The sequence below is a fragment of the Halichoerus grypus genome, chromosome 10, assembly GCF_964656455.1.
Source record: "Halichoerus grypus chromosome 10, mHalGry1.hap1.1, whole genome shotgun sequence".
NCBI lineage: Eukaryota > Metazoa > Chordata > Mammalia > Carnivora > Phocidae > Halichoerus > Halichoerus grypus.
The window spans coordinates 2354834-2381660 of NC_135721.1; the positions used below are offsets into that span (position 1 = coordinate 2354834).

At 47.4% G+C, this 26827-nt stretch overlaps 1 protein-coding gene across 5 annotated transcripts; it reads right to left on the reverse strand.

Annotated features, from left to right (window-relative positions):
- Window positions 1-690: 690 nt before the first annotated feature.
- RNASEH1 (ribonuclease H1) lies at window positions 691-22009 on the reverse strand. 5 transcript variants are annotated; one of them, XM_036103421.2, is made up of 9 exons: window positions 21781-22006; window positions 20763-20878; window positions 16987-17145; window positions 14762-14861; window positions 13777-13831; window positions 13358-13442; window positions 12642-12766; window positions 10588-10706; window positions 865-1004 (listed from the first exon to the last, which is right to left on the reverse strand). In XM_036103421.2, exons 1-8 carry the CDS (start codon window positions 21909-21911, stop codon window positions 10620-10622), a joined length of 858 nt encoding a protein of 285 aa, XP_035959314.1. In that variant the 5' UTR covers window positions 21912-22006; the 3' UTR covers window positions 865-1004; window positions 10588-10619. The 5 variants fall into 5 exon arrangements, with proteins under 5 accessions (XP_035959313.1, XP_035959316.1, XP_035959317.1 ...); XM_036103422.2 differs by lacking the exon at window positions 865-1004 and adding an exon at window positions 6106-6539; XM_036103420.2 differs by lacking the exon at window positions 10588-10706 and having other exon boundaries at window positions 691-1004; window positions 21781-22008.
- Between the last annotated feature and the right edge of the window lie 4818 nt (window positions 22010-26827).

Here is a 26827-nt window from a genome sequence, read left to right on the forward strand (position 1 = left end):
GGAGTTAGTAGGAAGACATCACGTCCCCCAACCACAAGCTAGTTCATGATGTCGTTCATGGACAGGTCCTGTGTGAAGCCTAGCAAATTCACTGTGACCAGCAGTGAGCCCCAGACGGACGCCCTCCTGAGGGGGGTCAGTCGCATAGCCCTAGGAAAAGACATGGGTCACGTTGAATCATGACAATGTGGTGGCCAAGGAGCCCTAATTGAATGATCCAAGAATCTTTTTCAGAGCCTTTTTAATAAAAACCATAAAGGGAGGGGCGCCTGGGCGGCTCAGGCGTTAAGCGTCTGCCTTCGGCTCAGGTCATGGTCCCAGGGTTCTGGGATCGAGCCCCGCATCGGGCTCCCTGCTCCGAGGGAAGCCTGCTTCTCCCTCTCCCACTCCCCCTGCTTGTGTTCTCTCTCTCACTGTGTTTCTGTCAAATAAAAAAACAGAACAAAACAAAAAAACATAAAGGGGGCGCCTGGGTGGCTCAGTGGTTAGGCGTCTGCCTTTGGCTCAGGTCATGATCTCAGGGTCCTGGGATCAAGTCCCGCATTGGGAACTCTGCTCAGTGGGGAGTCTGCTTCTCCCTCCCACTCTCCCTCTGTGCTCTCCCTCTCTCTCTAATAAATAAAATCTTAAAAAAACCAAAACCATAAAGGATGTGCTTCTTTGGGGTATTATGGGGAGAGGAGCCACATAACCTTTTAAATTCTTTAATTCCAATTTCTCTTTTTACATTTCATTCTCTTGCCATCCAATAATCTCCATGCAGGACTTCCCCATCACATTTTAACAAACACAAAAAACCTCACTGTGGGAAGTGACAAACGCCCTCAGCAGGGAGACTCGATGAAGCCCTCTGCTCCGAGGGGATGGCAGGCTTACTGAGGCTGGGAGGGAGGTTTTTGAGTGAGAAATCCGTTTCCTGACCAACTGAAACTCCTCTTGCAGTCTTCTGTCTTCACAAAGTCCTGCCATCCTCTGTAAGACTCTTCAGATCTGGTGAGCTTCCTCTGGAAAGAAAAGCAGTATTCAGTAATACTGAGGTGGTGATCAGAGAGATTTTTAGCATGTGTAAACATTTAAGAAAGCCCCTGAGAATTTTTTTTGAGAGAGTGAGCACACGTGTGCAACCCAGGGGGGCAGAGGGGGAGAGAGAGAGAGAATCTTTTTTTTTTTAAAGATTTTATTTATTGGGGTGCCTGGGTGGCTCAGTCGTTAAGCGGCTGCCTTCGGCTCAGGTCATGATCCCAGGGTCCTGGGATCGAGCCCCGCATGGGGGTCCCTGCTCCGCAAGGAGTCTGCTTCTTCCTCTCCCTCTGCCCCCACTTGTGTTCCCTCTCTCACTGTCTCTATCAAATAAATAAATAAAATCTCTAAAAAAAAAATAAAGATTTTATTTATTTGACAGAGAGAGACACAGCGAGAGAGGGAACCCAAGCAGGGGGAGATCATGACCTGAGCTGAAATCCCGAGTTGGGACGCTTCACCGACTGAGCCACCCAGGCACCCTGAGAATTAACTAAAAATTGAACAAGATTATTTACAGAACACACCAGAGCCAAGAAAGGTCACTGGCCCCTTGTCAAAAGCGCAGCCATTCAGGGCCGGGCCAGCAGTGCCTTTACCTGCACTAGGGTGCTGGGTCCTGGCTGACAGGGAGGTGCCCCTCATGGGCGCGTCTCAAGAGATGGGCCCCTGGGCCCTCTGGGCGGCTGGGCAGAGCCCCCGGGCCACCAGCAGCTCTGTGCAGAGATCGTGGGAGGGATCAGCCAGCCCCGGAGACCCGCGCACGGGGCAGGTCACAGACGGGGTCCCAAGGGCACGGGCGGCCTCTCAGCAGCTGGCCCCAGCGCACATGGTGCCCTCAGTTGCGGGCCTGGGGCTGCTGGACGTGAGGGGCCTGGGCGGCCCTAGAGGAGTGATGTCATCTGACGTTGCGGCTGTTGCGTGGCAGGTGGGAGAGGGCAGACCTGTCAGGAGCTCTGGCACTCACGCAGCCGGAGCGGATGTGCCCGCAGTAGGCTCAGAGGGAGGAGCGAGAGATGCCCAGACTCTCCAAGTGCTCTGAAAGCCTCTGCTGACAGAATGCCAGGGGCGGTCCCCACGTCCGGTCCTCCAAGCCTGACCACAGTCACTCTGGTGGGCCTCAAGACGGGTTTCGTGTGCGGCTCTCAGGTATTTAAAACAAAAAGCGGAAGGTCACCACCAGAGGCCCAGACACCAGAAAGGCTCTTGGTGCTTATCAGTCCCTATCTTCGAAAATGGAAAACAAGGACTTGCTGGAAAGTACTCATTTCACTGATCTCTGCCTCTTAGTTTTCTGAAAGTCTATCTGAATAACTTTAAAAAGATCAATCAACTAACTAGTGCCTGTCACAGAGAAGGAAGTCCCCACCAATGTTGAGATTCCTGACTCTAAATAAATAGACATTTTTCTGGTTTAAAAAAAGTCACAGACCAAATATAGGAGTAATAATTTTGTTTCTCTACAGTTCTATTTCTTAATTTTTATTTTTGTTCTTCTGGGCTTCAGCAAAACGATGTGGATGCTATGAGCTTAACAATCCCATTCAGGAAAACCTGTCACCCAACAAGGCAAAGCTGTCTCACTGACACGTTCAGAGCGGAAGCCCGCGCCCCGCCTCCGGAGTCGGGTAACGCAGCCCCGCGGCCAGCAGTGAGGACAGCCAGCACCCGGGGGGCAGACGACCGGACCGCAACGTCACTGCCTCCCCAAAAACGAGGAGACTGGACTTCGCCAGGCGTCCTTCACTGGGGACCCAGCTCAGGCTGCCATTCACAATGCCACCGGTAGGTCGGGGGGGCCTTAAAGTATTTATTTCTCACAATTCCAGAGGCCAGAGTCCAAGATCAAGGTGTCAGCTGACTGGGTTTCTGGCTTCACTGTGTCCTCACGTGGCCTTTCCTCTGTTCCCAGTGGCAGAGCAGGGAGGGGGTGAGCTCATTTGACCTTAATTACTTCCTTAGAGGCCCCATCTCCAAATACAGCCACACTGGGGGTTACGGCTTCAACACAGGAACTTGGGGGGCACGGTCATTCAGCCCACCACAGCTCGGACTCAGGTGTTGGCCTCTGGGTATTCAAATGTTAGGTTAAAGCAAGTTGTGTACCTGGAAGAGGGCCTGTGCTTGTTCTGTGCCTCCCAGTACAAACGACGCCAGGGCCTGAGCAGCCTGTGTGGCTCCAGTCGATGTGGATGAGAACACAGAGGCCCGCACTCAAACCCTCAGCGAGCCCCACCCGCTGGACCAGGCTTTCTGCCAGCAGGAGTCCTTCGGGCGAGCGCACCAATCCCTCCCGTGCCCTAGGAAAACAGACCTCTCCAATTGTTTCATATTTGAGCAGGCATTCCAACATGATTCAAAATCAAGACAACGTGCAGGGGTTTACACGTGGAGAGGTGTCTCCCTGGCACCTGCTCCCGCCCGCCTTGCACCCCCTCAGGGTACCGTCTCGGTGCTCCAGCACGAGGGTCATATCCCACCCTCCTGCACAAAACGCTGCAAGCCCTCCGTGCTCTGCTTCTCGAGGGGTCAGGGGACCCACTGTGAGCCGCCCGTGGCCACTTTGGCGAGCCCCAATACCATTTCCTTTTCAGATACTACAAACCTCGTCTTCTATTTGGATGTCTGCAGGTCTATCTGCAGTGCAAATTCCAAAAAGTGGCAAAGGGCGGATGAGAGGTAAGTGCCCTCATCATTTCAGTACACAGGGCAAACTGTTTTCCATTTTGTGCTCACCACCATAGCACGGAAGCGCATGGTTTCCCAGCAGCCTCACTGACTTTTGGATTTTTGCTAATAAATCCTGCACTACGAGGTATTAATAGGATACAGAAAAATGATGTCTCTGTAGTGTCAATTTGCATGCTCTCAGGAGTGAAGCTGCATCTCTTCCTTGCCCGAGGGCATGTGCATCTGAGTGATTTATGACTGGCCCGTTCTTCTATTATTAGGCGTTTTCTCACTTTCCACAAGTTCTTTATGTATCAGAGAAATCAGCCTCCTGTCATAGCAGTTCCAGATTTTTTTCTGAGTTTGTCTATGCTTATGGCTTTTTAAAGTCTTTTTAGTTCAAGGGGCACCTAGGTGGCTCAGTTGGTTAAGCATCCAACTCTTGATTTTGGCTCAGGTCATGATCTCAGGGTCATGAGACTGAGCTCCACTTTGGGCTTGTGGAGCCTGCTTAAGATTCTCTCCCTCCCTTTACCTCTGCCCCTCTCCTCTGTGTGCATACACACTCTCTCTAAAAAAATAAAGCCTTTTCAGTTCATAACTTTTTGATTTTTATGTAGTCTTTACTTTTCTTTTATGGTTAATGGTTTTTGAGTCCTAGGTAAAAAGGCTCTGTTTACACCACTGGTGAGTTACTGCCCTTTATACTAAATTCTTGTGTACCTTTGGGATTAAGAAATAGAGCTTATAAAATGGGGACAGGGCTGGCACCTGCCAGTCCTCTCTCCCACTTAACTGATCCTGTTTGTGTTCATCTAAGATCCTTCCTTCCACTGTGGCTCCCCAGAAAGCACCAGGGAGGAATCCTAATTTTGAGCATATTTTGATGAAAGCTGTTCTTTGCAAAATCGTAACTCACGTCAGTGTTCAGACCAGAGTGGTCCTGTGCCGATCTCTCTCCCTTCCATCCCCTTGGTGGACAATCAAGAACCACAGCTGTTTCCACAAACTGGCACAGGTTTTCTTCAAGTATCTGAACACCTTCCACGCGCCGGGGACATGACACCGACAGGAGCACCCTGCCCGTGAGCTCCCCTCCCGCGTGCCCCCCTACTGGAGGCGGTGATGAACGCCAGAGCCGCAGACCGAGGGACAGCGGCGCTACAAGACGCTCTGTGCCGACGGCCTGCTCTCACCCGGTTCTGCGGGTCTGATCAGCACGGTACATGGAAAGGGGCTCTTACTGTGCAGCTCCCTGTCCTTGTTCCAGAACTACCAGAACATGAGCATGAGGGAGACATCTAGACATGGAGGCCGAGGTCTTCCTTTGAAGGCCCCAGGCTTGTCTGACTCGGGATAAACATCACTGGAAATGAGAGGTGCCCAACGGCCAGAACTGGGGTTTCGGTTTGGTTGTGTTTAGCTGGTATTTCATGTGCCTGACCTGAGAGACTGCACAGATCCTCTCGATTTTCTCAAACCCCAGCAAGGGAGTCACCTCATCGCTCTGGCGTGGAAGCTACAAATTACAATTCAACAGCCTCCATTTGCAAAGCATTAAGCTCGTATTTTGAGAGGAGCTGCAGCTGAGAAGCTTCTGTATTCCACGACACAGAGCGTATGTTCTATACTGTAGTCCTGACCTTCACAAAGCTGACAGAATGACACATTTCTAAAGCTGTTATGCAGCTACTTTTCATTTATTTTTTGAGACAGAGAGAGAGAGAGAGAGAGAGAGAGAGGGAGGGAGAGAGAATCTCAAGCAGGCTCCACGCTCAGTGCGGAGCCTCATGTGAGACTCGATTTCACAACCCTAAGGTCATGACCTGAGCCGAAATCAAGAGTTGGCCGCTGAACCGACTGAGCCACCTGGACGCCCCAATGCTGCTGGTTTTACATAATCAATAAGATGTTTTCTGTTAGTAAGGAGTTTCCTGTACCTTTATTATTCCCCTTCCCACTAAAAGTGGCTGGGCTTCATCTTACCTCAAGCTCCATGCACTTCCTGTTCTGTATGGATATTACTGGCATTGGTGCAAATCCCCTAGCACACTGGAAAGTTTTGGAAGGCACAATCTTTCATCTCTGTACTTCCAATCTTGGGCACATAAAGAGGAACTGCCCAATTAAAAAAAAATCAGATTTTTGGAGGGTAGTGTCAACAGTAAGAGCACTTTTAGATCCTCCCAAACCCTCACCTGAAACAGAACCACAGACGTCTGTAACAAACCTAGGTGACAAGTACCACTGACAGGGATGGGGAGCACACTGGAACTCTCCTGCCCCGTTGATGGGAAAGTAAAATGGTAAAAGATGTTGGTTGGTGTTTCTTAAAGTCGAATACACACCTGCCATGTGACCCAGCCACTCCCCTCAAGAGAAGTAAAAGCACATGTTCAGGAAAAGACGAGTACATACATGTTCACAGCACCTTTATTTACAACAGCCCCACACTGGGGACGACCAAATATCCATGAACAGGAGAATGGGCGCACAAGCTGTGGTGTACCCATACAATGGATACTCCTCAGCAATAAAAAGGAGTGAACTATTGATAGACACAGCACGCGTGAATGCCAAAATAATTACACTAAGTGAAAGAAGCTCCTGACTTAAAAGGAGTTTTTACTGTAGGATTATATAAAATCCTAGGAAATACAAATTAATCTATAGTGACAGGAAGATCGGTTGTCGTCTGGGGATGGGGTCAGGGAGGGAAGGATTTCAAAGGGGCATGAGAAAACCCCGGCGGGGGGTGACAGGCAGTTCTGGCGGGGACTTCACAGGGGAATCCATAGTTCACTTTCCACACGTGCCATTTGCTGTCCGTCAAGCACACCTCCATAAAGCTGTTAAAAAGCAAAACGGTATGGTGACTCCAAAACGCTGACACACGGGAACGAAGGACAGGGCCTGCCCACCACAGCCTGCACACCTGTGGGGCAAAGCACAGTGGGGCCCCTGGGCCCCTGACAGACCCCTGAAAGGACACCCCAACGGGGCCAACAGGTGTCCACTGCCAAGTGTCGTGGGCCAGCCTGAGGCCAGTGGCTGGAGCAGGACAGCTGTCCCTACCCTGGGGGTGAATGGGTGCAAGGGACCCACTGCAAGAAGCTCTGAGGGCTGGAGCTGTAGAGCCCAAGAGCCACCGCAGCTGACCCGCAGGGACCCAGGTGGTGGGGACAGAGCCAGCACCAGCAGGACAGGGACAGTGGAGAGAAAGAAGGACTCGATGCAGGTGCGGTAGGGCCAGAGCTGCGAGAGCTCCAGAAACTAGCTGCCATATTTTTAGCCATGATTCAAAATTCAACAGGAAAGAGAACTCTGTGAAGTGAGGAAAAACTATCTCAACTAAACGTTTAGGAAAATGAGTGACGGTAAAGTATCAATCCCACAGAGAGCTATTCTAAGACAAAAGAAAAAGGAGCAGAACAAACACCCCTACATACAGCGAGGGCATGCCAGAAAGACGTACCCACCAAAGAGACCAAAATTAACTGCTTCGAAACATCAAAATATAAGATCCAAGATGGGAGGATGACACATGGGCATGAGAAAATATCAGAAATAAGGTGACGGAATTCAAGGAAACTAGAGAGACAAGAAAATTAATTTCAGAAATGAGAATCAAGAGCAAACAAAGACAAATAATGCCTTTAGAGATGGGACATCAATAGGAGGACAACTTTTAAAAAACAAAATAAACTTAAAAAGAGATGAAAGACAGTCAAGAAAAAGTGGAAAACAGAGAATGGACAAATCAGATTTCAACACAGAGATACTAAGGTCCCCCAAAACAGAAGGCCAAAGCAAGAAAAACAGAACACAGAACAGGAAACGCTCCTGAAATAGCAGATGTGAACGTACACACACAAAGAGCCTACTGTGCTCCTGCAAACACTGACCCAGGGCGACCAACACACGACACAGTCTAACACAACTTCGGACTGGAGAAGCATGAAACCAAACCTCGGGACATTGAAGCAAAAAGGGGACATGACTTGTAAGAAAGAAAGTAAGACTCCTTGGGCTTTTCATGCTGGAAAAAAACCGAAATAAATACTTCAGACACTCAAGGAAGGAAAATGTGAGCCAAGGATTTCATACCCTACAAAACTGATTTCAAACATAAAGCAAACAAATTAAGGTCAATGTGGGGAGCTCAGGGAGTATGGTTCCAAGATGACACTGACCAAACGCTGGTTGTGTAACCACTGAATACACAGAAGAGAGCTGAGATGAGGGTAAGAGGGGGAGATTTTACTGTGTGACGGCTGACCAGGGACATCCAGTGCTGTTTCACCATCACAGCAGAACATTAGTATTAGTACCCACATACTGCATGTTACAGTGGGATAAAGCAAGAGCGTAATTAGGGAGCATCTCTCCCAGGATTCTCAGTGTAGGACACACAGACATAACACAGAAGAGTTAAGGACTCTGAAATCCTGAGTTTCTATTGGAAATATCAATATGAGCTCAAATATTTTATCTTTAAATGTGTGTACATGTGTGTATGCTTTATAATTCTGTCCACTGAAAAGCCCTAGAAGCAATGACCAACCCCATAGTGACCAGCACCAAGCATTTGAAATACCTTTTCTGCCATTAAAAGAAATTGCGATTCTAGGGCATCTGGCTGGCTCGGTCAGAGAAGCATGCGACTCTTGATTTTGGGGTCGTGAGTTCAAGCCCCACTTGGGTGTAGAGCTTACTTAACTTAAAAAAAAAAAAAAGAAAGAAAGAAACTAGAGATTCTTAGAGAAATAGGCAATTCCAGATCTGGAGCAGGAAAAGTACAAGAAGGGTCTAGAGCACCTTGACACACCAGACTGCAACGGAGCTACTGATGACCGGGTGCACATGCGTGCGTGGTCCGTACACGTGTGTGTGTGAGCCTACGGTCACACCTGTGTACAGGCGTGGTCAGTGCATGTGTGTGCACACACGAGGGTCAAATCAAAAGAAATAAAGAGCCAAGCTGAAGCGCCCCCCTCCTACAAGCCCTAGAAGATACAACTTGGGTTCAATAAAGATAAAAATTGCAATGACCTGAAACCTATCCAACAGCCTTAAGTAGATGAGTTCATGACACATAAGTGTTATAAAAACGTATAAATAAAAAAACCTTAAGTGGCCACCTTCTAAGGATGACAGGGAACTAATTTACTTTGCATTTATCCTGCCTTTCCTAAATGAACACTACCACTGGGTAACCAAATAGCAGACAAGAGGAAGCGTCTTTTTCTAAAACCATCCCAGCCAGTATTTATTTTTATAAGCAAAATCACAGAATATAAGATTTATAAGCAAAATCACAGGATATCACCATTTTGGAACCTCCGAATCATTAACAGACCTAGGCACTGAGCTCCAGCAGCCGCCAATTCCAGAAAAATGCAAACAGCCTATGCCTGCTGATGAAAGTACGTGGCCATCTATCATTCGCCGAAGGTGTGGAACCTGATTCTGATCAAGCCTCTGGGACCAGCTGCCAATTTGCAGGAAGTACAGAGGCCAGAAGAAAATGCTGGACTGTGCCAGGAGAATGCATGTGGCAAATCTAGACTCTGGGAACCAAGAGGACAAATGGCCCAGGTTCCTCAACAGGTAAACCTTACAAGGAGACCAATATATGCAATAAAGAGACTTCAGAAATACCGAGTCTAAAAAAAAGTAGGCGAGGCTCAATTGCCATAAAGAAACACAAAGAAGTCATTTTTATAAAAGTCAGGATTAACTTTGGAGGGAGGGAGGGGCTGGGGTTGGAGGAGCACGTGGAGAGCCTTCTGGGGTGTCTGGCAAAGTTCTAGTTCTTGCCCTGAGTGGTGGTCATAAGGGGATTCACCTTATAGTAATGAAACTCAATGAGCTAAACATTCGTATCATTTTCTGTACCTTTTTATGATAAAGTAGTAAAAAAAAAAAATTGGGGTGCCTGTATGGCTCGGTCAAAGTGTCTGCCTTCGGCTCGAGTCATGATCCTAGGGCCCTGGGATCGAGCCCCACATTGGGCTCCCTGCCCAGCGGGGAAGTCTGCTTCTCCCCCCACTCTCACTCCCCCCCTTGGGCTCTCTCTCTCGCTCACTGTCTCTCAAATGAATCTTAAAAAAAAATGATATCAAACTTTAACTTGCATAGTGCTTTTTTTTTTTTTTAAAGTAGACTCCTCCACACCCAGCATGGAGCCCAATGTGGGGCTTGAACTCATGACCCTGAGATCAAGACCTAAGCTGAGATCAAGAGCTGGACGCTTAACTGACTGAGGCACTCAGGGGCCCCTGGTTGCATAGTGCTTTTAACAAAAACAGCCAAAGAAATTTTAAAAGATTTATTTATGCATCTTGCTCTGTAAGATACTTCTATACACAGTCAAGCAGCCAGGGCTATGTGCAGGCTTGCCTGGTACACGGGTGCCAGCCCGTGAAGACTCAGCCCGCATTCCCTCGGCTGAGGTGTGGGCCCTGGCATGGGCTGTGGCCACCAAGGGAGCACTGCCTTGCTCTAACCCACGGGTACGTACGTACAAGTCAACCTGAACATTCTGAGACTCAATCCTGCCAACTAGAAGGTAAATGAACACTTTCAGAACAGTTCCAGACCTTGTCTGCATTTTTAAACCACTACTGTATTCATGCCTTATTAAATCAAAGTCCTAAAATTTCTGTCCAGACTACAATAAAACTAATGAGAACAGTGTCAAACCCAATAAAGCATAATGCTGAAATTTCAAATAATGCTCAAATCTCGAAGGATGCTCAATTTATTATAATTTAATGACTTTTTATCACAGGATATCACAGAATGACTGATTTACTTTTGCAAGTTGTATCTGCCCATCTACTGCAAATTTTATTTTTCACACCAGTAAGGAATGGTAAGAAAATAGTCACTCACTCAAGTTTTTCCAAGAATTAAAATTACTTCGTTCAGTCTTCTGATTGCTTAGCTCCTTCTCTTGCTAATCTGTCAGCTTCTTCATTGCCTATAAATCCCGAATGACCAGGAACATGCATCTGTTAAATAAATATTTTTTCCTTTTATCTTTACTGATTTTTTACACAAGCAACACACAAGTACATCCTCACTGACTTCCCAGTGGGCGGAGTGGGAGAACGCTCCTCCCCCCAAGGCCCCCCCCCCGACAGTTCTAAATGGCACAACATGTATGCCCAGTGGATTGATGCAACGCAGGCATCTACAAAAATCCCATTTCGATTTTCCACAAACTGTACTGATTTTTTCCACCTTAATGGTGGGACTTGGAAAGTTTTCCAGGTAAAACATACATATGTATAGATGGGGACAAATATATATCCAACACACATACTTTAAGTGCTGTCAGAAAGAGCGGATATACTTATGTGATTAGTTTTTGTTTTTTTTACTAAGTAGGCTCTACACCCAGCACAGCCCCGACGTGGGGCCTGATCCCACAACCCTGAGATGAAGACCTGAGCTGAGATCAAGGGTCACACGCTTAACCACTGAGCCACCCAGGCGTGTGCTTCTGTGATTTAACCACTGTTTACATCCTCATTGCTGAAGGGCAGATTTAAACCTTACATTACCAAGCTGTTCTCAGTGGTCCTGAGGCGGAAGAGCAATATAGGGTTAAGAAATGGCTGCAGTTTAACTTGCTCTGTATTGTTTGAAAAAAGTTTTTTTTTTAAAGATTTTATTTATTTGACAGAGACAGAGCAAGAGAGCATGAGCAGCGGGGAGGGGCTGTGGGAGGGAGAGAAGAAGATTCCCCGCTCAGCAGGAGCCCAACATAGGGCTCAATCCCAGGACCCTGAGATCATGACCTCAGTCGAAACCAAGAGTCGGACACTCAACTGACTGAGCCCACCCAGGCACCCCCTGAAAAAAGTTTTAATAAAAACTATCTATTAATAAGAAAAATATTTCCATTTTGGAAAAAAAAGTCATGTTACTAAAGTCTTATCACACTTCATTTTTAACAAAATACCTTATAAATTAGTTTTATTTTGACATTATGGCTGATTCCAAAGAAACCAACAGGTTGACTATCACGAAGTCACTTTAACAGTGATGAGGTTAATGAAGGATAGTGGGAAGAAAGGTGGGCAGGGACAAGCCCCCCGCCCTCCACCAAGAGGAAACAACCATTAAAAGGATTTTACACCACCCTGGAAGGAGCCTTCTACCCTTTCCCACGTGATAGATGACAAAAACCTGACTGGGTGACAGGCGCAAGGAGGGTTACTCAGATTAAAACAGCCCGCCAACAAGCCCATAAAAACCCCTAGACTTAGAAACTCTGGTGGCAACCCTCTCAGGTCCCCCCCCCCCTTCAGGAGCTTTGTATTATCTATCACTCAATAAACTTTGCTTTGTTGCCCACCACTCTTCATCTGGTCTACCTCTTCATTCTTCAAAGTGGCATGACCACAACCGCGGGCACTAAAGAAAAAGAAATCCTGCAACAAGGTGAGCCCAGACGAGGCACTCCTAAGCACCGCCAAGACAATGTGAGGAATACTGAACACCCCTAAAGTCACGCTGCCCCAACAGTGTGTTCTACACACAATCACACCAACGATAAGCAGCATTACTTATACGGTAGTCAAGACTCAAATGAGTTCCAATTTCTAATACACACTATGATATAGTACATATTCATGTAAACGGTTACTTTAACTTAAGTCATTAAATCACTTACAAAAAGCACTAATCTCTCCAGTTAATTTAGAATATTTGGTCCTGGGCACCTGGCTGGCTCAGTCAGTTAAACGTCCAACTCTTGATTTTGGCTCAGGTCACAATCTCAGGGTGGCTACACAGAGCCTCACATCGGGCTCCACACCGGGTGTGGGGCCTGCTTGAGACTCTCTCTCTGCTGCCCCCCCCAACCTTCTCTCTCTCCCCCCTCTCAGAGTATTTGGTCCTCACAGCCATGTGACAGGACTGGTTCAGACAACACGCACCCACTGGATGTCCATGCCCTGGATGAGCTGCTCCAGCGCCATGAAGTCCTCCTTGTTGATCACCTCTTTCCCTGTGCTCGTTTTCCACCCATTCTTCTTCCAGCCTTGAACCCAATTAGTGATACCTACAAGAAATGCACACTCACAGCCCACTGAGCTTGAATGTCCTGGTCTCTTCCTCCCTAGACTTCCCTCTTCTACCCGCTCTACTCATCTTCATGGTGGCGTGTGGACCTGCCACTGGCCCACAAAGGCTGTACTCTGACAGGAGGTACAGACCTGGCACACTCCTCTGCTTGTCCCTTTGCTCGGACTGGTGTTGACCCACAGCTCCCAGCCTAAGAGGACGCATCCTCCGCCTCTTCAACCCCCTCCCCGTGTCCTAAACATGATTATTTCTCAAAGGAGCCATCAGCACGCCACCTTAAGTTACTTATGCATGTTTACACTCGAAGGACCACAAGAGCAGGGATATATCTATCTTGCTGCCCTATCTTAGGAGCCTGGCAAAGACATGTCTATGTGGCAAACTCCAGAGCAGCAGAACTGAGCTCCAGAATCCCCAGCTTTCTCTTTATACCCGACAAACCAACTGCTGTCCTCATTTACCATTTGGGTCCTGCCCTGATACAATACTTCCTACAGGGAAAGGAAATACCTATTCTCCTTCATGTTTACTAGAAAAACACTAGAAGAAGTAAAATGTAAAAACTTACCATTTATAGTAAACATACTGTCCGTATATAGAACCAACTTCTTGATGTTTTGAGCCTTTGCTTGCTCGATGGCTTTGCAGGCTGCCTTGAAGAAATGACGAGTCAGTCATCATGCTATAGAAACTGTTCAACTTTCAACGTTACTGATGTTCAAAATCACTTCACCACTTAAACATTTTTTTTCTGAGCTAACTGTAATGATTATATGCTCTGTGTGAAATAATGCTACACACATAGTTCTGCTTGCACACCTATTTGAAGTTACTTTTAAAATTCTTCTGGAAAATTCCTACTCGTCAGAGTCATTAGTAACCCCAAACCAAGTTTCCTCTGGACTCTGAGTACCTTGTGCACACAGAGCACACAGCTCACCGCTAGGATGGACTTACTCTCAGCGGGAAATGCGTCTGACAACTTACATGAATTTCTGCTCTTTGGTTGGTCTGCCGCCCGGGAAGCCTAATGCCTACGTTCCTGGGATCGTAAAAAGGAAAATGAAATCAATTAAAATAGCTAATTCTCAAAGTGATTCCTTAAGCTTCTCAATGGATGATAGGCTTGATACACTTTTTTGACATATGAAATCATACAAAAATACAGCCTTTAAAAATCAAACCAAGAGCACTAACGTTTTACAGAAAAGCACCATGGGATGGTCTTGTGAAGAATACTGGGCCAGAATTCAAAAGCAAACTTTTATTTCTGGCCCTGAAATACATTAGCGTGTGGTCTTGGGTGAGCACTAAGCCCGCAGACACTCAGTGCCACACAAGCTCGCTACCTCTTACAGCGTTTGAAGCTAAAATGAGATATCACAGGGAAAAAACTTTGTAGACCACAAGTCGAGAGAAATATAGTCTTACTGTTACTGAACAGTTTATGTTACATTATGCCCAACAGTGCTGTGGGCACCTGCAAATGCTGGAGACAAAGCTCAGAACTGATGTGGCTACTTCACAGACTCAAATCCCTCTTTTACACTGATTTTTAGGCTGCCCAGTGTATCTGAATGATCACACTTTGCATCACCCTGGCCTTGTGCCTGGTGAAAAACTAGGAGTCGCCTCTAAGCTCACACGTCCTCAGAAGAGTCGTGGGGACATGACGGGTTCCAGGCCTGGTGACCTTGGACATCCTTGCCAAAACCATCCCACAGGAGACATGTGACTCTCCTAGAGGGCAGGGAAGTCATTCTGGTAGAAGATGTCATCAGCGGGACACAGAGACTTGTCAAGATTCAGGGTGAAGAAAGCAATGCCGGGGTCTTTTAATCCTGAAGAACAAAGCTGTCAGTGTCGACATGACCCGGTCCTGCGCTCCCTCTGCCAAAGCTAACCAAACAGTCAGCAGACCTTGCCTCACTCCTTGACAAGTTTTAGAATGCGATTCACTTCGTTTACTCACAAAGGATGGCCCGGCCCCCAGTAAACGCCGATCCCTGCTCGTGCCCTCCTCCGCCCGTTGCTGGAGCAGCAGCCGTCAGTGTAGACGACGACAAACTCTCCTGGAAGAAGGGACTTCCTGAGTGCCACTGCATCCAAAGCACCCAATTCAGTAAGCCCGTATTCACATTTTAAACTGACAAAGTACTGTGCAATGGAAAACATTACCGATTCCTTACACAGGGGCCCTCGACCCTTTCTCATTAGCATGCACTCCTATTTCGGTTCTGCATGACAGGCAAATTAAGGGTAAAGGCAGTCATTTTGTGAACCTAGAACCCCCTGCAGCGAGAGCCGCTGCTGCCTCCCCCACTACAGAGGTCAGAACGGTGCCACTACCCCTCTCCCCGTGGGGGGCAGGGCTCACACTCACTCCCAGGAGCTGTCCTGGCAAACAAGCAGTGCCTTGGCATGATAAGGACCTGTCCGCCGGAAGGTCTAGTCCTCTGACAAATGTTGGTCTAATTTTTTTTTCTTAGTATATTTGCCATTAGTAAACTATGGTCCCCTGTCTTTGCTTCTTTCCATCAAGACAGAGGGTCAGGGGCACCTTGGTTGCTCAGTCGGTTAAGCGTCTGCCTTTGGCTCAGGTCATGATCCCAGGGTCCTGGGATGGAGCCAGCCCCCCCCCCCACCCCCAGTCAGGCTCCCTGCTGAGCAGGGACCCTGCTTCTCCCTCTCCCTCTGCTGTTCCCCCTGCTTGTACTCTCTCTCTCCCCGTCAAATAAATAAATCTTAAAAAAAAAAAAGAAAAGAAAAAAGAGGGTCTGACCAACATAACAATGCTGTAAAGAAGTAGGTAGAAGAGATCTGATATGAGGCCACTCTAAGGCCACTGATGACTAGAACACTCTTAGCAGGGGGGCAGGAGAAGTCAGGTTGGCAGATCTTGAAGAGTAGGACCATGGGGGCAAATAGAGGCTTTGTGCTGTTTCTCAAAAGGATTATAGACTGGACAAGGCAGAGGCAAAGGGAAGAGGAGGGAGGACGTTAAAGGAAGAACATGTTCCTAGCCAGAATGGGGATGGGAGTGTGGAAAAACATGGGTGTTGGACAAGAATCCTTGGTTCAACCGAAATTGACACCATCCACACAACAGCCTTTCTGGTCACTGAATTCGGTCTCGACCTATCAGGCACTGCGTTAAATGCCACTGTACTTCAAACCACTGTTAGTACCTTGGAAACGGCTCATCACCCAATCACTCCACACATATGTGCTCTGATTACTACTGGCAAGTAACCAATCCAGAACATTTGGTTTTTTTTTTTTTTACATAACTGCAAAATTGATTTATACAGTTTTAATACAGCTTAACAAAAAACATTTTCTATTGGTTTTCCTTGAATTATAAGACAGCTTATTCTTGGAGAAAACTTGGAACCTACAAACACACTGATTTATATAAAAATCTTACTAAAAAAAAAAAAGCTACTTACTCCTATTTTCTGTTCATACGTGTAAAAAACAAAAAGGAAATTTATATAACATAAGTAATTAAATATAAACCGATCCCTGGAGTTAAAGATAGAGGAAAAATTCAGCTCTTTTGCTTCTCGGGACTAGGTAAAATCATTTATGTTTTGCAAAGGCTAAATGTAAATGGTATTAAGATACTGGTTCTAAAAAAGAGCTCTGTCTGGCCCTTACTTCTTCTTTTTTAAAGATTTATTTATCCATTTGAGAGAGAGAAAGAGAGCGCATGAGCACATGTGCAGGGGAGGGGCAGAGGGTGAGGGGAAGCAGACTCCCTGCTGAGCACGGAGCCTGACATGGGGGCTTGACCCTGAGATCAGGACCTGAGCACAAACCAAGAGCCAGATGCTTAACCAACTGAGCACCCCAGGCGCCCTCCAGGCCCTTTCTTATTTGAAGAAGCTGAAGCCTCTGCATTTTCTCATAGTGACCTGAAATGCTGTGTGCACAAGAGAATACTAGGGTTTCAAAAGATAACGGTTTTTCATTTGTAGGCCACATAATGCTTTTCTGATGAATGTCCAAAGTTTTAATAATTCTGCAGTTTGATCAACTATAAAAGAGTAACCTTAGAAATTTTTAAATAACCTTTTCAGATGAGAATGAAAAGGCTAAACATTAGCTCAACTTCCCCCTATTAAGTGGGAAACGTTCTTACACTTATTTTCACGATTATTATATGGAAAACTTAAAAATCCAAGAGAGATATACCCATATAAGAAAACGAGTCTTTGTTCACTGAAGGCACGGATCCTGTGTTCTGTCTCGCATGCTTCACACAGGGCTCTGCGTTTTCCTCTCCATCCGAGGGTTCACGGAGTCGCTTGTTGACTTTCACCTGTGATTCTTGTTCATGCTTATTTTCTGTCCCTGAAAGATCGAGTCTACTCATAAACCAGGAAAAAACAAACATAACATGAAATGCTTAAGAATCCAGAAATTCAGTAAGTGATTTAGTATCACTAAATCAGACTTACATACACTTTGTCTGTGGCCCTATAGAGGCTATGACTTAAGACAGTCCACACCGTGTCAGATTTTGATGTTCTACGAAATTACTCTAAATTTTCCATAAGCTTGATTAAGGGCAATATGAAGACAAAACAACATTTCTATTAAAGTAGAAGTCTGCTTTTGACAGAGATAGTAGAGATACCAAAGGTTTTGAATCCTACAGGGATGGTGGGCAGTTTGACAATCTAAGGGACTCTTAACCCAGAAAGAAAACAAGGACTAGAATTTTGTAGCTACTACTACTCTAGATATTTCAACTCCATCAATGCCAAGTTGAGAACCTCCAGGAAAGTTTAGAGGGCACGGGTAACTGGACCTTAAGTAAACCGACAGTGGGCTACACTGAGAAAGGAAAGTAGAAACCAAACAGCAGGACTGGGTTCCTTCAGGGCGGTAGCTGCAGAGCTTTCCTTCAGGAGCTCAGCCAGGGGACGCAGGATTAATCCCAAAGGTTCTCACACACTCTCTCAGGTTATGTGGGAGCAGCTTTTCCTACATTCTCATTTTATGGAGTGGGAATAGGGGCACTGAAGGAGCAACTAATTCTATTTCCAAAATAACAACAAAGCCCAACACTACAGAGTTCACTTTAACCTCATCCCTGAACCAGGGATGGAGAAATGGGGCTCCAATGTTGACTGAACACCCACCACTTGGGTCCAAGCCCGAATGTCCTGCCTGGAGGAGCTTCTCCACCCACACCTGTCAGAAGACTGCTAAAGGTTATCTAAGCAAAATCTGAGTGAAGCCATTATGGAGAGCAATGTTTGGTTTTCCACTCTGCTGTATTTACCTTTAAAATATTCCTCTAGGGGGGCGCCTGAGTGGCTCAATGGATTAAGCGACTGCCTTTGGCTCAGGTTATGATCCCAGGGTCCTGGGATGGAGTCCTGCGTCAGGTTCCCTGATCGGTGGAGAGCCTGCCTCTCCCTCTCCCACTCCCCCTGCTTGTGCTCTCTCTCTCTCTCTCTCACTCTATCTCAAGTAAATAAATAAAATCTTTAAAAAAAAAAATATTCCTCTAGGGACTTTACATAAGTAAACCCAAAAACACAAGTATAAGTCAAAGGGTAATTTTGTAGAAGTTTAATATCAATACAAATATTGATTTTACTTGTAGTAACAGAGAAAGTTAAATTGGAATGAAAGTTTTTAAAGGACAGATAAGACTTGGAAGGAAAAGGAGCCCATAGCTGTCAGATAATTTTCCCTTCACAAAACTTGGTTAAGTTAACCCCAAATCAGTTTACACATAAATCATGATAACTGCCAAATAGCTCAAGAATCACAAAATAAAAATATATGTCACATTAAGAGAAAATTTGGGAAAGGGGCTAACACTTCTGCTTTGACAGAGTTCTTGAACATTAAAGATGTCAAATTCCAGTTTATATATATAAGTCAGTAACTTGGAGGTCTCTGTAAACTTTTAAGAAAGGTGATTCATAGATATAAAGAACTATCTTGCCTTAGGATTTAGAGTATTTAATAAACAGAAACATACTTCTATTCTTCTGTTGGAAGAATTGAAGTATAAATAAATTACTATTTGGTTAAAACAAAAGAGCAGTGAAAAGGAAGCATTAAGAACCCAACTAAGACAAGAGCCATACTTGCACATTGGTTTTCTGTCCCAAACTGATTTCTCCATCAGGGCAGAAAATGTAATGGTCACATCACAACTTCCTTACAAGCTGCTCGGGAGACAGGGTGAAGCAGATGCACAGTGAGTGAGGTTCTGCCCTGCTTCAGAAACTTGTCATGCAGGGTAGATTCCTAAGCGTGATTGCCTCTCCCTGAATTCTGCTTTGACTGCAATTGTTACGGCCTCCCAAAGGAGCAGCTGTTCAAAGCTTGAGCATCTCAGTGGGATTGTAGAGAGCCTGCTCAAAAAAAGTGGACTCAAACTATCGTCTCATCTTAATCCACTAGTAAAAATATTTGTAAGTAAAGCTAATGAGACACAACTTCTTCAAAATAGGTTAAGATATATAGTTTGCCCCCAAACAACGTGGGGGTCTGACGCCCTGCTCAGTTGAAAATCTGAGTACAATCTCTGATTCCCTAAACACTTAACTACTACTGATGGCCTACTGTTAACTGGAAGTCTTACTGATGTGAACAGTTGATTCACACATATTTTATGTATGTCTTTATGTACTGTAGTCTTACAATAAAGTAACAGAGAATAGAAAATGTTATTAAGGGGCACCTGGGTGGCTCAGTTGGTTAAGTTGTCTGCCTTTGGCTCAGGTCATGATCCTGGAGTCCTGAGATCGAGCCATGTTGGGCTCTCTGCTCAGGAGGGAGTCTGCTTCTCCTTCTCCCTCTGCTCCTCCCCCTACCCCCCGCTCATGCTTGTGCTCTCTGTCTCTCTCTCAAATAAATAAATAAAACTCTTAAAAAAAAGAAAAGAAAAGAAAATGTTAAAATCCTAAGGAAGGACACCTGGGTGACTCAGTCGGTTGGGCGTCTGCCTTTGGCTCAGGTCATGATCCCAGGGTCCTGGGATCGAATCCCACATCAGGCTCCTTGCTTGGCAGGGAGACTGCTTCTCCCTCTGCCTGTCCCTCTCCCCACTTGTGCTCACTCTCTCTCTCCCCGACAAATAAAATCTTAAAAAAAAAAAAAAAAATCCTAAAGAAAATTTATAATAAATGTATATTATATGATAAATGTAATATAATGAAGTCCACATATAAGTTTACCCACGCAGCTCAAACTCATTGTTGTTCAAGGGTTAACTGTATTTTAAAAATTTTGTGCTCTCAAGCAGTCACCCTTAGTTCTGCATACTTGATGTTCCTTATACTGGGACTTAAGCTTCAATTAATTATACTTTCTGCAACATGTGAAACTGTAGGAAATTCTGATTGTGTGACCCTGTCCTAAAAAAGAAGGAAACACCATACAGGTGCATGCCAGGAAACAAACTACATTCAACACTTTAAAACTGTAGCCCATTCAGTTTGATAACAGAACAAGTATTTTTTAAAAGATAGAATTAGGGGCCCCTGGGTGGCTCAGCTGGTTGAGCATCTGCCTTCGGCTCAGGTCATGATCTCAGGGTCTTGGGATGGAGCCCCATGTCTGGCTCCCTGCTCAGCGGGGGGGCCTGCTTCTCCCTCTGCCTGCCGCCCCCTGCTTGTGCGCTCGCTCTCTGACAAATAAAATATTAAAAAATATATTTAATAATAAAAAATAAAAATAAATAAAACAGAATTAAATAGAGGACTCCAAATGAACATGAGATTGGAGTCCCAGCTTATCTCTGATACTGTTACTAACAGAAACCACTAAGCTAAACCATTAAGCTGAACTACTTTCTGCCTGTTTCCTCATCTGTAAAATAGGAAAGTGGAAACAATCATCACATCTTCTGTTTAGAAGACAGCAATACAGACCAAGTGACGCTGGGGTATGCAAGGTTTTGAGCAGGTTAAAACGCCACAGTGACGAGCGCAGCTGACTACCTTCTGAGCCATCCGGGCTTGCAGGCTTTCTGACAAAGGCCCAGGCCTCCTCCTCCGTGGCAAATTTCTTAAATCTGGCAGCAGGAAACCGGTCCACCTGGGCTCTACATTCGCTCCTGGAATAGAGTGCGGGGTTACTTCCTTCCTCCCTTGCTGATCCTCTTTTTAACAGATTCCTTTCTTAGGTTGGGAATAGTGTGAAAAGGTTGGGGCTGTCAGCTCCAACTGGACAAACGGTCAGGGCTGTTTGTAATTTTGTCCCCTGCCCAAGCCTTCACCCGGTGGTGCTATGTACCAGCCAGACAGGACACCAGCATGTCACTTTCCTCGGTCTGAAAACATACTAGAAATTTGGGGTCTTTGAAAAAGGAAATCCTATCAACCATTTCACTACAGCTAAGGTGAGCTTCTGAGATGCTTCTGCCGCAGCAGCATAGCGACGAAGGGGAACAAGTGCCCGCCCACACACAGGTAACAAAGCCTGCTACCGTATGGCGGGGACAGTCCTGCTCGTGGCGTCAGGACGCGCGGATACAAGTCCTACCTGTGTCACTTACTAACCCCAAGAACGTCCTGACCACAGTAACTACCCCTGGAAATGATAAACCCACCTCAGAGGACCGTTACAGGGATCCAGATTTAGTTTATAAGAATTTCCCTTTTTAAAAGCACAGGGAAGACCGGGTTAGGTATCATCAGAGTTTGACTACGTGTAACCATTTGGAAACTCTTTCCCTGAAACAGGAAGGATTAAGTTGAGACCCCGGCCACCCTTAAACTACATGTGGCATTTCCGATACTGCCAACAAAAATGAAACCGACTTGGAGCCTGCGGACGGGACCAGCGAGCCCACGTCAGCGGAGACCCGCGGCGGCCGGCCCGGGGTCCCCACTGCCCGGCCGGCGGCGGGGCTCCCACGCGCTCCAGCCCAGGCCGCCAGCCGGGAGCTCCGGGCCAGTCCGGAGAGCCGCCTGCGGCCGCCCTGCCCTCAGCCTTGGGGAGTAGCAGCCCACTCACCAGGTCTGGAAGACCCCGGCCTTGCGGCCCCTCCTCACGGCATAAAACATGCTGAGACCGCTGCTGCCGTGGGTGCTGCAGCGCACGGCGGCCAAAGCAACTCTGCGCGCCACGGCCAGAAGCCTGGTCATCGCGCACAGCTGGCCATCGCCCAGCACCTTAACTCCCCGGCTCCCGCCACCACCACCACCACACAGACCCAACTTCCGGCGGCGGCGCGGGGGAAATGACGCACGTCCCCGCAACGCCTGCGGGGCGGGGCCTAGGGGCCGAGCGCCTTGCGCTTTTCCGGCTCAATTTCCCGGAGGTCAGGGAGAAAGTCGGGCCTGGGCGGTCCCGGGAGGGGCAGGACCTACGGAGGTGGGTGGGGACTAGAGCGGGGCGGGAGGGGAGGGCCCGCGTGAGGGGCGGGGTCTGGGCCGTGGGGGCGGGGCGGCCCCGGGGGGCGGGGTCTGGGCGGTGTAGGCGGGGAGATACCGCTTGAGGGGCGGGGTCTGGGGCGGTGCCGAGTGAGGGGCAGGATCTGGGTGGTGTAGGCAGGGAGGTGCAGCGTGAGGGGCGGGGCCTGGGCGGTATAGGAGGGGTAGGGCCGGGCGAGGGGCGGGGCCAGGGCAATGTGGGCGGGACGGGGGCCGAATGAGGGGCGGGACCGTGCCTGTGGCGGGCGGGGTCTGGGGAGGAGCCGCGCGAGGGGCGGGGTCTGGGCGGTGTGGGCTGGAGGGACAGCTAGAGGCCCCTCCTCTCGCCGCTCCTCGGCCTCGCAGCGGTCTGGGGGGCTGTCCCGGGCCCTTTGTGTGCAGTCGGGGCTGTCCAACCAAAGAAATAGTTGCTTGCCCCCTAACTGTCGTAGAGGCCGGAAGGACTGGCATTCCGCGATGAAAAAGAGAGCCGAGGCCGGAGGGAAGAGGAGCGCTCCACCCACGTGGGTGCGTGACCAGCAGGGTGTCAAAACCTAATGCACTGGGAACCAGGGAGAAAATTTAGTCATAAAGGCGATTTGTTAGAATTCTGCCCGATATTTGACTTTTTGCTCTGTAAGCAAAACAACTTCTTTGCAAAGTCCTGTCCACTGGCAAGTACTGCTTTTCAAATTAACTTTAAATGACTTTAATTTTCTCTAGGTGTTCAGTTGGGCAAACCTTACCGAACACCTACTGCGCGCTGCCCAAGCCCGGGGTATGCACGGTTGAGTAAGACAGTCTGAGCACCGAGAGGAACCGCCGAGGTGGGCACGTGAACGAGGAGACGACAGTGCAAAGCCACCAGTTTGAGAAGTGCGGGGCGGACAGTGAGACTGCGTGGGGGGTCCGGGATACGGTTTTGAAGGACAGAAAGTTCGTTCTCATGCATTAGGCAGAGCGAAGGAAGAAGGAACAGCAGAGGGGAGACAGACCTTGCTGTGGTCAGGTGTGTGCTTGTCTGTGAACTCAAAGAACATCCATTTAAAAAATTTCAACTTTCCTCATTTAAATTTAAATTGGCTAAAGTCCATTCCTCATTCCTATTTTTATTGCACTTCAAGATAGCTTCTTAAAAAAAAGTTGTCCTGGGGGCACCTGGCTGGCTCAGTTGGAAGAGCGTGGGCTTCTTGATCTCTGGGTTATGAGTTCGAGCCCCGTGTTGAGTGTAGAGATTACTAAAAAAATAAATAAGCTTAAAACATAATTTAAAAATTGTCCTTAAAAATCATTAATGACCGATCATGCTATCTCTTCTCGTGTAGCTATGAAACCCAGAGATGCCCTGGCCACTGCTCTCGGGATGACCGCAGCCCCTCTTTCTACTGCAGTTCTTTCTGTCTTTACTCAAGGCCTTGGAGCGCCATGGGCCTCTGAGTGAGCTCAGGCTAGACCTTGGACAATTTATTTCTAGACTTGCGTTCTTCAGAGACATCACTAGCCCATCCTTTCCAGGTGACAACAGGTTCAGTTAGGGACACAGATGGCACCGGAAGACCTGGTCGCAGGTTAGGAGGCTGAGTGGAAGTAGATCAGGGTAGTGGGCCAAAAGCAGAAGTTTTCACTCTAAAACTGAGCTGGGATGGTCAGTCCACTCTGAAATGTTGACAGTAGTACAGGTTAGAGACGCAGCTGCACTCACAGTGTTCCCCTGAGGAGGAAGGAGGCTGGGCTGCCGTCAGAGTTCGGCCCACAGCTGCTGCCCCCCCACTGGCTTGATCCTGGGCTCAGACCCACTTGGGACTTGCTTTTCCATGTAAAGTGGCTGGCTGTGGTCCTTTATCACAGGGCACTCATCATCCCTGTAAAATTGTAGGTTAGAATTATCTGAGTATGGTAAGAAAATCGCCCATGTGGCTTTCTGTAATTCCAAAACTGTTTCTTCCGGTGTTTCATTAACCAGTTACTCGTCTGAAGATCTTTTCTATCTTAATCTCGGGCTCCAAGTGTATGTGACTTTACCTATCCTGGCAAATACTAGCCCATTCGCAATACGGTACTGAGCACTGACCCAGAAAGTGAGACTCGACAGCGTTCAAAATGAGTGAACTAAGTTTCACTGACACACAATTATGGATAATTATTAGCAATATGATAGTAAGTGAATAAAGCAAGTCCCCGAGTGGAGATAGGACATCCTTCTTATAAATCTAAAAATGAAAATGAAAACATGTACTCCTTGAGTTACACATGCATGCAGAAAGCAGTAAATCTAAAGGAGAAGAAGAGAGGCGTGTCCTCTAGGCCAGACATTACCGACATTTGCAAAAGGTAAATCAATGCTACTCTTCTCACTTTGGGGGCGAGGGATATAGTTATTTTTATTTTTAAAGATTTTGTTTATTTATTTGACAGAGAGAGACACAACGAGAGAGGGAACACAAGCAAGGGGAGTGGGGAGGGAGAAGCAGGCTTCCCACTGAGCAGGGAGCCCGATGTGGGGCTCGATCCCAGGACCCTGGGATCATGACCTGAGCCGAAGGCAGACGCTTAACGACTGAGCCACCCAGGCGCCGGGATATAGTTATTTTTAATAAGATAACTGATATTAACTTGAAATGGGTTTATTGTTTCAATGAGTAATTTAAAAATTTTCTCCATTTTATGTTGCATGCAGTAAATATCAATAGTCATAACCTACAAAAAAATTCTTCAAGGCCTTCAATAACTTTCAAAAGTCCAAAGAGTCCTGAGACCAAAATCCTAGGAACTTCTGACCTAGAAGATAATTACAGATCAACACAGGAACACATGAAAAATAATACATTCAAACTGTGTCCTTGTAATTCCAATTTACATTTTTCCTGCAAATTGTATTTTTTGAGTCAAAATTTCTACCAGTCTGTAACATGCTTCTGTAGAACACATTAGGAGTTCCCAAAATGTGTAATTTGGGATAGATAACAGTCTGAAGCCCTCCCTTGCTTCAGAAGCAGCACATTTGTTTATTAGCACCCTGCTGTGTGCAGACACCACGGAATCACTCTGTACACAGTCAGAACGGACTTTCAGGAGGCCAGCACGATGTCCCAGGCGCCGTGCTAAGTACTAAATACACACAGCCTATCTGATCTGCACGTACTAACGTCATCCCGTTTACCGCCAAGAAAGCTGAGATTTCGAGTGATCAAGTACTTTGCCTGCAGCCATGAGGACAGGCAGGGCTGTGGCCAGGACTCCGACCCCGTCCAGCACCCATCCTGGTAAACCTAAGTCGGTTCTCACAGTGGGGCCCTCAGACCAGCTGCAAAAACATCACCTGGGAGCTTGTTAGGAATGGGAATTCTGGGTCCTGCCCCACATCAGCAGGATCCGAACTCTGTGAGGAGAGGAGGGAGGGGGAGCCCAGCAGTGTGTGTTTTAGCAAGCCCCCCCACCCCACCCCGTGGTTCTGAAGCACACTCAGGTTTGAGGACACCCCTCCCCGCAGTAGCTGGCCACGCTGCTTCATTTCTGTGACTCTGTTCACTTCCCACCTCAGTCCTGTGAGGTCAACAGGCAGACCTTAGGTTTATTTGACAGAGAAATGGGCTCAAGGAGTTTTTGATGACTTGCCCAAAGTCACCTAGTTAGTTGTGGAACTGGAACGTGATCCTCAATCTTCTGGCTATCAGTCTGAAGCAGAGATCAGCACCAACGAGGAATCCAGGGCAGTTGGGTGAGAGCAGAAGCCAGCGAGCTCATTTTGCTGCCTTTTGTCAAGGAAGAGAGGTGAGCCCCAGAGCAGGGGTTCCCTCCATGGGCCCGGCCACTCTGACGGCAACCCACCAGACTCCATCCCCTATAAGCCATGCACGGGGCACAAGGATCACCTGCTGCACTGAGGATCTTACAGCTCACGCCCTGAGGTCCTGGGGTTAAGAGAGTCACCCCTTGAAGTTCCGTCCATCCAGAATCTGCATGAGGTGTGGTTTGCTGCAAGAGTCAGTTCTTCATCTCAGTCCTTCACGTTCCGTCCATCATCCCACAGCCTCCTCCCACCATGATACCAATGGCTGTGTGGTGGGAGCTTGGCCCAGCTGCAGGTAATATGGGGGTGCCTTTTCTGTAGAGGATTTTAAAATAATAATAAAACTAAATCAAAACTTTCTAAATGTTCTAAGTGATAAATGCACCATCCAGAAAAAAACCTTTCTTGTTGGTCTAAGTCTAAACAACCAGTTGTGGTATACTGAGTTTTAATCGTGTGTGTGTGTGTAGTTACCCATTTTTATTATAAATTTTTTTTTTAAGATTTATTTTAAGTGTGCATGAGTGGGAGGGGCAGAGGGAGAAGGAGAGAGAATCTCAAGCTGACTCCACACTGAGCGCAGTCTGACTCGGGGCTTGACCTCAAGACCCTGAGATCTGGACCTGAGCCAAAACCAAGAGTCGGGCGCTTAACGCACTGCGCCACGCAGGCACCCCTATTATAAATCTTTAACAACATTACATTTGACGTGGACCTCCCAGTCCACGGCGGGCTCCAGGCTGCCAGCACTCAGCGACAAGCGCGGGCTCAGGAGCTCTGGTCTTGCGGCGGGCTCCGGGCTCCCGCCTTTGGACGGTACGGCTGCGGCCAACAGTGGCAGCTCGGTGACTGTGAAAAC